Source organism: Salmo trutta, chromosome 1 (assembly GCF_901001165.1).
Source record: "Salmo trutta chromosome 1, fSalTru1.1, whole genome shotgun sequence".
NCBI classification, from domain to species: domain Eukaryota; kingdom Metazoa; phylum Chordata; class Actinopteri; order Salmoniformes; family Salmonidae; genus Salmo; species Salmo trutta.
In genome coordinates, this window is record NC_042957.1 from 48,197,776 (window position 1) to 48,211,548 (window position 13,773).

At 44.7% G+C, this 13,773-nt stretch overlaps 1 protein-coding gene across 1 annotated transcript in view; it reads right to left on the reverse strand.

Moving 5' to 3' along the window:
• The window catches only part of LOC115197982 (inactive phospholipase C-like protein 2), a 96,609-nt gene extending 84,791 nt beyond the window's left edge, over positions 1-11,818 (reverse strand). Inside the window, exon 1 of the mRNA XM_029759643.1 lies at positions 11,014-11,818. Coding sequence (XP_029615503.1) covers positions 11,014-11,337 — 324 coding nt within the window. The 5' untranslated portion in view covers positions 11,338-11,818. The remainder of the gene's footprint in view (positions 1-11,013) is intronic.
• Positions 11,819-13,773: the final 1,955 nt, after the last annotated feature.

A 13,773-nucleotide genomic window follows, 5' to 3' on the forward strand; every position in this document is an offset into this window, starting at 1 on the left:
ACCTAATCATCCCCAGCTTCCAATTGGCTCATATATCCCTCTTCCTTAGAACTATTGAGAATGTGTTCTCAGTCGACTTACCTGGTTAAATGAGGCTGTACATGTGACTCAGTGCTATGATCAAATACTAGGTAGCCTGGCGAGGGTAGGAGCGTTGGGCCAGTAACCCGAAGGTTTCTGGATTGAATCCCTAAACCGACAACGTAAAAATCGTCCATTCTGCCCCCTGAGCAAGGCAGTGAGCACCCAACTACTACTCCCCCGGTGCTATTGATGTTGATTAAGACAGCCCCCCCTACCTGACTGATTCAGAGGGCTTGGGTTAAACGCTGAAGACACATTTCAGTTGAACACAACGCGCAACTGACTAGGTTTCCCCTTTTCTATGCTGCTCATTCTCTCTCACACATGCGCACAGACGAACACATGCACGTACACTCCAAGTCCAAAGGGAAGTGCTAAATTGGAATGAGACATATAATTAACCCATCACAAAGCAACAAACGGGTTCTTTTCTGTTTCCAAATCGACTGTCACAGAGGACGGGAAATTTTCCCCTTGTTGAGAAAAATTGCTGTCTGCTCGCTTGGCAAATTCCATTTCAGATGACACTCTACACACAGCCAGAAAGACAGACACACCCAAAACAAACACACACACACACACAAAACACACACACACAAAACACACACACTTAGCGAAAGACAACGAATGTCTTAAAGAAACACGTGACTGAGCACACAAGCACACACACCTCCTATACTTAAAGCCCCAGTTCTTCCTCCTCATTCTTTGCCATCTGTGCCAAGGCAAGCCGTGGCACCATCTGTGAGTGGCTGGCACGGTCTGGCCTGCCAATCATCAACCACATGGGCAAATACACAAGTACTGGAATAGACTGACTGACTGTGTGAGCCCTCTGCATGATGGGCCCCTCCCTATGAGGGGCCCTGTGATCTATAGAGTAAAGCAGGATGGTACACCAACCCCATCACATTTCACTTCACAGCCACAAAGATACACAGGGACTTGGTTGACAACGTTGGACTTGGTTGAGGACATTCGGCTTGATTCAAAACATTGGGCTGGTTGAGGATGCTGGTTGGTTGGCTAAGAACAAATGAAAGATATGTGCTCATTATTCTAGGGCAGACAATCCCACCACAGCCTATAAATAGGCTGCTGACTGGTGTAGGTCTGTGGACTGGGGTTTTAGCACTGTGTGGGGATAGAGGAACTGAACTGAAGAGGCCACATGTGGCGGGAGAGGCAACACAGAAACAGCTCTTAAAACACAGAAGCAGAGAAGGCACAGAGAGACAAGCAGCACAGCACCAGCAGAGCCACGGGTCCCTGATCTATAGGACAGTTTACACCTCCACTCTCTTGCTCTGTTCCAAGCGACGAACACACACTTGCAGAATCACTGTATTTAACCAGGGGCAAAGTGTCCGCACTGCAATGTGTTATGTGCAAAACACATTATGGCAGTGTGTAATGTCAAAGTCTCACTCTCAGCTCTCACTTATGCAAACACACACTCTGTACCATGCAGACACACACACACACACACACAAGTTTATTAAGCTTGACTAGAGCAGTGTCCTCTCTGACAGTGTCAGGGCACGAAAGCACTATAATTGCCACACTGTGAACTAGGCAGGCTAGACTGTGGGCCTATCAGAATTACCCTGTCGCTAGAAAACTGGGTAGAGGCCTGGGTAGAGATAAAGATACAGACTAGAGGTCGACCGATTATAATTTTTCGCTGCCGATACTGATGCCGATTATTAGAGGACCGAAAAAGCCGATGCCGATTAATCGGCAGATTTTTTTTACATTTATTTATTTTTAATAATGACAATTACAACAATACTGAATGAACACTTATTTTAACTTAATATAATACATCAATAAAATCAATTTAGCCTCAAATAAATAATGAAACATGTTCAATTTGGTTTAAATAATGCAAAACAAAGTGTTGGAGAAGAAAGTAAAAGTGCAATATGTGCCATATAAGAAAGCTAACGTTTAAGTGCCTTGCTCAGAACATGGGAACATATGAAAGCTGGTGGTTCCTTTTAACATGAGTCTTCAATATTCCCTGGTAAGAAGTTTTAGGTTGTAGTTATTATAGAAATTATAGGACTATTTCTCTCTCTACGATTTGTATTTCATATACCTTTGACTATTGGATGTTCTTATAGGCACTTTATTATTGCCAGTGTAACAGTATAGCTTCCGTCCCTCTCCTCGCTCCTACCTGGGCTCGAACCAGGAACACATCGACAACAGCCACCCTCGAAGCAGCGTTACCCATGCAGAGCAAGGGGAACAACTACTCCAAGTCTCAGAGCGAGTGACGTTTGAAACGCTATTAGCGCGCACCCCGCTAACTAGCTAGCCATTTCACATTGGTTACACCAGCCTAATCTTGGGAGTTGATAGGCTTGAAGGGGTGGGTATAATTTGTGGAACGTTCCAACAGGAATCTGTTCCAAAAAATGTAAAGTAAAAGGTTGCCAACCAACAACACATACAAAGTAGCAACGCATACAAACCTAGCTAACTAGCTGCCGAATAGACATCAACTCACCACGTAGCTTATTCTTAATGTTTGTCCATAGGCAACCAGAGTGAGTACAGACATTTTTTGGAATAAACGTGATGAGTGAAAAACGCAATGAAATAGACCACTCCCTACCCGGTATCTTATTCTGCCGCTATACAACTTTGTATGCGTTGTTTTTTAGCAACCTTGTTATTTACGAAGTTTTTGGAATAGATTCCTGTTGGAACATTCCACAAATTATACCCACCCGGCTTGAAGTCATAAACAGCGCAATGCTTGAAGCACAGCGAAGAGCTGCTGGCAAAACGCACGAAAGTGCTGTTTGAATGAATGCTTATGAGCCTACTGGTGCCTACCATCGCGCAGTCAGTCTGCTCTATAAAATCATAGACTTAATTATAATATAATAAACACACAGAAATACGAGCCTTAGGTCATTAATATGGTCGAATCCGGAAACTATCATCTCGAAAACAAAAGTTTTTTCTTTCAGTGAAATACGGAACCGTTCCATATTTTATCTAACGGGTGGCATCCCTAAGTCTAAATATTCCTGTTACATTGCACAACCTTCAATGTTATGTCATAATTACGTAAAATTCTGGCAAATTAGTTCGCAACGAGCCAGGCGGCCCAAACTGTTGCATATACCCTGACTACGTGCAATGAACGCAAGATAAGTGACACAATCTCATGTTAGTAGGCAATATTAACTAAATATACAGGTTTAAAAATATATACTTGTGTATTGGTTTTAAAGAAAGACATTGATGTTTATGGTTAGGTACATTGGTGCAACGACGGAGCTTTTTTCGCAAATGTGCTTGTTAAATCATCACCCGTTTGTCGAAGTAGGCTCTGATTCAATGAGAAATTAACATGCACCGCATCGATTATATGCAACGCAGGACACGTTAGATAAACTAGTAATATCATCAACCATGTGTAGTTAACTAGTGATTATGTTAAGATTGATAGTTTTTTATAAGATAAGTTTAACGCTAGCTAGCAACTTACCTTGGCTTCTTGCTGCCCTCGCATAACAGGTAGTCAGCCTGCCATGCAGGCTCCTCGTGGAGTGCAATGTATGGCAGGTGGTTAGAGCGTTGGACTAGTAACCGGAAGGTTGCAAAAACGAATCCCCGAATCCCCCCTGAACAAGGCAGTTAACCCCCGTTCCTAGGCCGTCATTGAAAATAAGAATGTGTTCTTAATCTGACTTGCCTAGTTAAATAAAGGTGTAAAAAAATTAACACTCTAACACTCAGCTCCCTCCCTCACTGCTTATCATCCCCTGGCTCCTGGCTCGCCACACAGAAACTCAACCACAGGGTCAAGAGGGACAAAGGTCAGCGACCTCACTTCCTCCTTCCTGTTGTGGTTAGTTAAGGTGTGGCTGCGTTCTATTATGACCTTTTTTCTCAGCTCATTATGATTCGCTTTCAGTATGTCTCAGACTACTACAGTATGTTTGTAGAGTAGCAGATTTCAAGAATATATCTGGCCCACATTGCTGAATGCTGAGGTAATTTTCCTTTGTTTTGGTGGCTAGCGCTAATACCGCTCGACTAGCCGATGTGTGCTGCACCTTGACTAACCACAATCTAAAAGCTGATGCTGAGCTCACTTCCTGTTGTGGAATGACTGGGAGTATTCAGTTTCACCATTTCTCTCCCCACTTTCTTCTCCCCCTTCCCCCTATCCTTTACTGCCTGAAGGAAGTGCAGAGCTGGTTTATTCAGTGGACTAGTAACAACGAAAACACCTGGGGAGGAGTAGAGAGGAGGTAACAAGGGAGATATGAATGCAGTGGTGTGGACATGTAGACATTGTCCACCGCTGGCCAAATCAAACAGATCAGCTGCTTCCCCAAACACAGCCAGGTAATCCAGGAGGAATCACTGTGGTTTTACCTGTTATTCTCTCATTTCTACCACTTTAATTAAGGGGGAAAGAATAAAAAACTCTGAAACAGAAAGTGTTTATTTTTCCGTTCCTTAAATCTGGTTAGTGGGATTAGACTGAAGCTGGAGTTTCAGGATTTCAGGCCTCCTCCAATGGCATCTTAATGGGGGGATTGGATACTTAAAGGTGCCAGTCTTGGGTGAGGGGAGAGAGAAAAAGAGAGGGGGGCGTGGCCCCCATTGAATGGGCTCTCGAGTGATTTTGGATCTCTAGACAACATTCCATCAAATACACTGACATTATGCAACTGAGGGCAATGGAGGACAGTGTGTGAAGGGGAGGGTGAAACATCAAAGGTTAGTTAACCCCTGTTCGATCAGAAGTAATGCTAGAGATGAACACTTTGGGAGAAGAAGCTAAAACTGTTAAGAGGTCACAAAACCTTCCGGAGGACAACCTTCTGAAAAATACCTTATTGGAAATTCTTTCTGACGATTCCCAATTCGGATTCTCATCTTTGTCATACATATTTGATATTTTAAAATGACAATGAAAAGACATTTGGTTTCTATTCATTGTTGTACTTCAGCATATCGACCATCATATCCTTTTATTGGCATATTTTTTATTCTCTCTGTTTTCCATGTCTTTCCTTCAGTCAAAACTCAGAACAAAAAGAAGAGCTAGACATCCAATCAAAGGAAGTCACTTCAGTCAGAGAGGGGTAAGTGAGATCTGAAAGGCCACCAAACGACATGTCAGATGACAAGAGACTATCGGAGTGGCGGTTGCTGCAACGATACCGCCACATTCATTCATCACACCAGCACCATAGTGGCCCAAATGGCCCAGGGAAATATTGAGCGGATAAAGTCTGAATATTACTCATCGTTACTTCTCCATTTCAAATGGCCCGAGTGGAGCAATTAACCCTCAGATCGGTAGATCACCCTGTGAACGACTCTAAAACCAAAATACCGCTTCACTTCTCACATCAGACAGCCACATTTCATTAACATTGAGACCTATTTTCAAAAAGCTATTTAAAAAAAAAAATCTGGGCCCCAATTTCACACACAGCTGATTGAGGTTCCTGTTCACTTAGCACAAGTCATTATCCCCAAACGAAACAGATAAAAGGAAAGATATGTAATAACAAATTAAGGAGAGCCCCCCCATGAAACAAGAGCATGGTTCTACCACTCACTCTTCTCTCAGTACTGTTACAAGAGTTCTGCTCTGAAGCCCTGGCCTGGTGCCACAGTAAATAGTTTAGGACCAAACAGGGATCTTTAGCATGAAGCTTCACTGCCCGTATGGGACAGACAAAAGAGACCAAATGCTTCTGTGTGTTTGAGCGGCTAAGATGAGTTTATTTGTGAGGTACTAAAATATTCGGGAAACCCTCACATTGGACCTTAGGAGGCATCGGTCTTCAAAGGAATTGGCAAGAAAAGAAGTGCTTGAGAAAATGCCAGTCAGAGAAATCTGTTTGCTGTTCGAACAGTGCTTTCAACTGGGATAGGAGGATGGGCATTCGCTAGTATTTGTGCTCGTGATCCACAATATGGACTCAAGCATTATGGACTTTGAACAAAGAGTACACGCTATTTACTTTACATTTATCATAATATTTTACCTCCAAAAATCTAACTTGATGTCCAAGAGTTTTTGGTTTCCTGCTGTTAGTGTTGATTGTTTTAACTTGGGATGAGAGGAGGATTGGATAGGTGTGCTCGTGCACGTGCATGACTTATGCAATATGTTGGACCTTTGCATGTCAATGTCTCATTTTGGATCCAAATAAAGCATTTGAAATGTGTGCGTTTCACAGATGGCTGCTTGGAGATCAACAGCCAAGAGAGTCCCAGAAGACTGAGCATGCATATCCACCTGCCGTGATCCAAATCCATCTTCATCTACCCCCCATCCCCTTCCTCATCCTTTGCCTCCCCTTCACCTCATAGTCCTCTGTCCAGAGTGAGACTGTGACAACTTCATTTCCATGATGTCTCTGGGTGGTCTATCATAGTGATGGAGATGTGGAGACATTAACTGTGCTCTTTAATATTCAGAATCATTGAGAGCATCTTGACTGGCCGCAACACCGCTTGGTATGGCATCTGCTTGGCATCCAACCGCACGGCGCTACAGAGGGTAGTGCATATGGCCCAGTACATCACTGGGGCTGAGCTCCCTACCATCCAGGACCTCTATACCAGGCGGTGTCAGAGGAAGACTCTAGAAATTGTTAAAGACTCCAGCCACTCAAGTCATTGACTGCTCTCTCTGCTACCGCACGCCAAGCGGTACCAATGGGATCCATCAGCATGTAATCAGTGGTATTTGAGAAGGATCTGACTGAGTTCTCCGATCCTGGTGTGGATGAAGTAAATCCCAGGATTCAACATTTGGGGAAAGAATTCCATGTTTTCCCAGGGCAGCACTGGGCTCAATCTGGGGCTCGGGGGAATTTCTGGCACTGCCGAACTAGATAAAGACTATGAGACATCTGGGTAAATTTATAAGGGCTTTATGTATTTAATGACTGGAGGGGGTGGAGGTGGGGTTTTATCCAAAGCCAAGGAGTGGTTATTGGGTAAAGGTCGAGAACGGAATTTCCCCCACCACACCACCAGAACAAGGGGAATGGTTTGACAGACGCACCTCAGAGTCTACGCTCGATTGAGAATGAGATTCCTTTCTATATGTATAACCTAGAATCATCTCTTTCCTTGAACGCGACTGGAGCTGGATTTAGATATGACCTAGATTTAAAGGAGTAAGTAAGACTGCTGCACTCAAATCAGAGTTCTTCTGATACCGCCTATCCAAAACATGCATTAAAACATCATTGTAGAATGTCGCCATCTATTTAAAAAATATCCCCTCTCCATCTCTATAACAGACACATATCTCTCTCTATCAAAGAGAGAGATAGAGAGAAGGGGAGAGAGATAGAGAGTCACACAGAGAACTAATCTCACTCTCACACTCTCTGAGTGCTTGACTAATGTATTATAGAGCCATGTGACCAGGACTGGTACAGGATAGAGAGCTGAATTACCGTTAGCCAGACTGTTAGCCAACCAGAAGTAGGACACACTGGGTTAATAAAGGGGAAAGGGGTTTAATAAATGACAGGATGAGCTGATGACCTGCCCCTCAGTGACATGACTGGGGACTGGGGGGCGAGGAGTTGGTGAAGAGAGGGAGGGGAGGGGTGTGGTGGCATGCAGTTGGGCTATATGGTAGGTCTCAACAGCTAGCTCCGTGACCACAAAGCCCTGTGGTTAAGTTTCTGTGTATTACTCTGTAGAACATCTGTTATTATTTTATCCCGTCATGTTTTCGCTCTGCTTTTGTCATGCTGACAATGTTCATCCTTCCAGTAACCGCTCTGGATAAGACTTTGACCTTTTATTTGCTCCAGAGGTCAAAAACCCCTCAGAGCGTGCAATAGAGGGAGGGAGGGATAAAGAAACCCATTTTGGTCACAACAGTGCTGGGGGAAGATCCTTCCTATCCCTCTCGGTCTGTGCTGGCAGGCTGGCAGGCCGGCAAGGTAGGCAGCCGTCTTCCCAACAGTCAGCTGAAGTGAGGCAGGCAGGGCAGGAGCCTGCAGCTGTCTACAGCCCTGCTTAAAAAAACAGACTGGAACAGCCCCCGGTCAACCTGTCCCCGTCCCCTCCAACCACTTTAGAAGCCCTCCCGTCCCTCCCACCATGGGAGACTCACTCACCACGCCAAGGGGGTGACAGCCTTGCAGGATTTGGCTGGTTCAACAATATACACACACACAGATGGGTTCTCCACTGCTCCCTCATGCCACACACTGACACGTCAAGTCCAAACAGGAGGTTTAAAAAATAACGAGTTTGTTTTCAATCCTCCGGAATAACTCTGTAATGAGCACAATGCTGTAATTGCTCATTTGCCTCTCTACCCCACTCCCCCCTTTAGTCCGCTCAGACCCCTCAGCTCATGTTTCAGGCTGATGAAACGTGTGTGTGGGTACTGAAGCTCCAGCAGCACTACACATGAACTACACTAGCACCACAACACACTACAGGATAGAGCTGGGACAATAAACCAAAAATGATCATTTATCGCGAGCATTTTCCTGATATGGTTCATTACGATACGTAGCCTATGAAATGTGAAGTTTGAAATGAAATAAGTGTGTTAATATGGGTGATTGTTAATGGGACAATTGATGGCTACAACATCAGACTTGTAGTAGTAGTTTAAAGGGAACGTTTAAAAAAACTTGTTGCACATTAAATGTCAGAAACTATCCTTCTAACTATCGTCATCGCATCAATTCAGGCAATTTATCACAATATGGATTTTTTTGGTCCATATCGCCAAGCTCTACTACAGGAGAGCTGACCCAGATTCCCCATCATGCCCCTCTCTATCTGTGCGTTCCCCATGTTGTGACTGACGACGAAGTTCACTGTGTTGCGACGTTCCTCTCTGATTCTATGAATAAACATGCCCTCTTGGCTGCATTCGCCGCAGAGTCTAAAAGAACCGCTGACCCTAAATGTTCTGCGATAGCGGTTCCAGAACACTCACCCTTTAGATGGACTATTTAACGCCCAAGGACGCGTGTAGGCCTTTAGGAGACATACAGGAATAAAAACGGACGTCGGTGTGCTGTAGGACCAACACATCCATATTGGAATGAGAACAGGAAACGACAATGATGCTCTGATGCGCTGCTGAAAGAGGACATGGTTATCTAATTGGGTTATCACACGCAAGCCTGACAGAGTCACACACTCAGAACCTACGGTGTGTTGTCTGTCAACTGGCATTTCACGCCTGGCCTTCAAAGTGTTGACCCTAAATCCAGTGGTGAACTTTCCTCGACGTGAATCACGTAACCCATGCGGACAATTAACTCTTATCCGACCGGGTGGAGGCAGTCTCTACATTACAGATGTATTACTCTAGCGAAGGAATGAGTCTTCTTTACTGGTTCTACTTTTCCAGCTTCTTTGATAGTACATCCTGGTCCTTCCAATAGCAACAGTTGGAGAGAGATCAAAGTTGCCACACAGCTGAGCTGACTTACAGAAGAAAACTCTAAACATGTTAATCACTATGTGCATCGCAAGAAATATTGCAACAAAGCCTTATAAGTATAACAATACAATGCCGTATGAACAGGACAGTACATTCGGAGAATAAGCTTTAGAGGATTTAAGTCCTAGAGCATGTTGACAACATGATCCGCTCTGCATTCTTGCCATATTTCTGTTATGAAGTTTGAACTTGTGAACGTCAGTAGATGGATGGCTCCAGTTCTTTTGGGAGGGAAGTTCGGAGTGGAGGGATTTAGGCCTTAGCCTCGAATTATACTATTCCATGGAATTTCCTGGAAGAACAGGCCCTGCTTTTCATCAACAGGGTAAAACACCCTGAAGCAACACTCAGGGACATTTTCTCAAGGATTCCCCTACACTTCAGAGAAGCGCATCAAACCAGAGAGCAGGCAGTGTTTAGATTTGTTCGCCCGCACATCCACAGGGAATTCAATAACAGGAGAAATAGACAGCTTTATGGTTTTATACCAGTTGCTAAGCAAACTGGCTCAAAATGACAGAATGCCACTCTCTCTCCAAAATCTCCCACCTCCACAGAGCTTCTCCACAAGCCCCCCCCCCAGTCTGTCTGTCTCTGTCTTGCTACACCATCTGACTGAAGACATCCTGGAGTAGGATACATGAGACTTGGGGGAAATAGTGACTAAAGGCAGACATGTTCTCCGTAATATCTAGGTCTATCATTTATGTTCGAAATTCCCTTGAGGAGCCCAGATTTTGTGGCTAGGCCTCATCTTAACGGTCAACAAACACGTTTTGCGTACGACTTAATTAGCATTGCCAGTTTTGCTTTTACATAGTACTCTATTTACAAGTCTATTGGAACAGTAAGGTAGTTCGACTACAGAGGCATTTTTTTACTATCCAGGGAGGGAATGTCGTAACTGTTAAGACGCGTCCTTTAGCTGCGCTCATACCAGAGGACAACCTTTATTTCACCTTTGGTGACCTATAACCTTGCAGCAGAACCAGACGCAGCAGCTTCCCGCACCACCAGCACCTCAAGGCATGAAGAAGAAAATCGCGCAAACTTCAGAGCATTGGATCAGTTAGTCCTGCCTTCTTTGTAACATTGTAACTGTTTCTGAGACGTGTAGCCTAACTGCGATTGATAGACCACATCATAACATTTCCCTCAGCAAAATGTTTACCCTGCACTAGACCACCCGTTTGTTACACAGTAACAACTCAGCATCCTTTAGTGTTATTTTTACAGCTTTGTCACTAACAAACAGTTCACCTCACCCTGGGTCCATAACAATAGAATGAATCACAATGAGGGCTAGTCACTGGCTACCTGAAGGCTTCGTGTGGTTTTGCGTGAGCTGTGAGATAATGATTCCCTCATTAATGCAACCTTCAAGAGCTTCCTATGATTGACGTGCCATGATAAAGTAGGCTTTATGAAAACAAACCAACCTTCATAATGCCGCAAGGTGTGTTCACGCCTCCATGACTCCTTTCGGCTGAATTGTCACGGCTGCTGCTGCCAGTCCGAGGACTCCCGTGGTCCATGTACCTTCCGTTGGTGTAAACTCCCTCCGCCCCATAGACCGGGTGCCCGTGAGCAAAGGCAGCCGCCGAAATGTCCAGGTATGCCCGGGTGCCAGTCGGAGGCAGCACGGTGGCGTCATTGTTGTTCAACCCCGCTATTTGTGTCGCGTCCTGTGCCGGAGAGGATGCAATGGTAGGATTTAGCAAATGTCCCGACACAGCCTCGGAAGCGTGTACCCCTGCCATCATCCACGGACGTTACAGCAACACATTCAACCTAGTGCATTGGCCCATTGTTTCAAAACATGAGTCCACGGCTGTGTAGCCCACATAAGATCATCAGTCCACCGACGAAGCGCAGTCCACTGAATCTAGGAGAGACTGATTGAACCGTCCGCGTCTGGCTGAACAAACTATTGTCGCTCGAAAACGAACAGATGGTGTTCCGTATGTGATCTGGTGTGATTAGCTAACTGCATGGATTCATAAGGAGTCCCCTTAGAAACAGTTCGGGCTAATAAAAAGGCGTTAATTAGCGTTTACACGCGCTTTCGTTTTTCTCCAAGCTTCTTGTTTGCGCCGAGGCTGCATGCAGAAGAACGTCTAATTCGCTTGGTCCCTACTCTTCTATCCGCTCTTGCAGATGTACATCCCCACGTGCATCCGCGGGATGCAGCTATATACAATGCGCTGTTATGTGAGTTGCTCGCTTGTCCCCTCCCTACACGATCCATGTCCGTGTGCGCTAATTCTCTCTCTCTCTCACACACACACACACACACACACACACACACACACACACACACACACACACACACACACGTACACATTATTAACGTTCCTCACACACACACACACACACACACACACTGAAATTATTTATGTTCATTCATACCACAACTTGTAGCCTAAGCCATTTCTAGGCTAAAAGACATTAAAGTATTAACAGCAGAGGAGGCTGGTGGGAGGATCCATAGGAGGACATGCTCATTGTAATGGCTGGAATGGAATATGGTTTCCATATGTTTGATTTGTTTGTATACCATTCCCTTAATTCCATTCCAGGCATTACAATGAGCCGGTCCTCCTACAGCTCCTCCCACCAGCCTCCTCTGATTAACAGGGAATGTGAGTGAAATATGTCTTATCATTAGGCTATTCTCTAAGGCTTTTCGAATGCATATTTATTGTCAAACCAAAACTTAGGTCAGGGAGACTGGTTATTCCAGAGTGGCGCAGTGGTCTAAGGCACTGCATCTCAGTGCTAGAGACGTCACTACAGACATCCTGGTTCAAATCCAGGCTGTATCACAACCGGCTGTGATTGGGAGTCCCATAGGACGGCGTACAGTTGGCCCAGCGTCGTCCGGGTTAGGCCGTCATTGTAAATAAGAATTTGTTCTTAACTGACTTGCCTAGTTAAATAAAAAATGGAATTCAGAAAGTCCCCTAACTTGCATTAAGAACAAATTTCTGGAGGCAAGGGCAAAAAGCTCCATTGATGCTGATGATCCTCATATTATATATCCCTATGGGCGTTATCAACTTCATCTCAGAACCAAATATTACATGCAGTCTCTTAATGAGACTATTATTATTTACAGGCCAGGCTTCAGTCCCAATCAGAGAGGAAGTGGCTTATCATCAACATTACCTCCAACACTAATCTACAGAGAATGTCACATGGCTTTCACTCACATAAACACCACACCAGGTGATTGGTGAGGATGAAAAGCGCAGGACTCAGAACAGACCTATCCTTGCTGTATCTATTCATACTGTAGAACAAGTGGTACACAACCAATCCCTGTGCCACAGTTCAGAATTCAACTGCTGCGGATAGAAACCCACAATATCAGTAATGATTCAATTCTGACCACAAATTAGCTCAACCACTTTCACTATCATCATTCAACAAATCTGGGAAACAAGGGGGGCAATTATCTCTGTGCAATCGCTGATGAATTCTACAAAAATCTTTATCGATCTACTTCAACCCCATCACATGACTTCACAGAAACTCATCATTCTGTTAAAGTGTTTTACCCCTAATGATGCAGGACAAACCCACTAACAGGGTTTCATCCCAAATGGTACCCTATTCCCTATATAGTGCACTACTTTTGACCACAGCTCATATAGGGCCCTGGTCAAAAGTAGTGCATTATGTAGGGAATAGGTTGCCATTTGGGACGAAACCGGGATCTTCACCATCAGGCAGACATGTCAGGGGAGGAGGAAGGAACAATGAACAATAAACACTCAGATAATACAGTTCAGTTATAATCCACTGAGAGGACAAATCACACCACAGCCAATTGGAAGGAGAGAAATCGTGTGCTGCTGCGGTAGAGATGCTCAGAGTGTTTGGTCATTATTGTCGAACCAAGTCATTATAATCAAATCCTGCAGTATGGATGAGTGGTTAGATGAGCTGCTCTGTGGTTTTCTGTGACATTGATGTGTCTTTGAATTGAAGGAGTGCGAACTAGGATAGAGCGTGCATGTTTGTGTGTGTGTGTGTGTGTGTGTTTTCTTCCTCCCTGTAAACTTAAATGAGGGCAGTAGCATATATCCTGTGGCTGCCTCATCCGTCTTACACCAGTCAATCTGCCAGTCAGCCAGCCAGCTAGTCAGCCAGTCAGCTAGTCAGCCAGCCAGCCAGCCAGCAGGTCAGTCTATGTA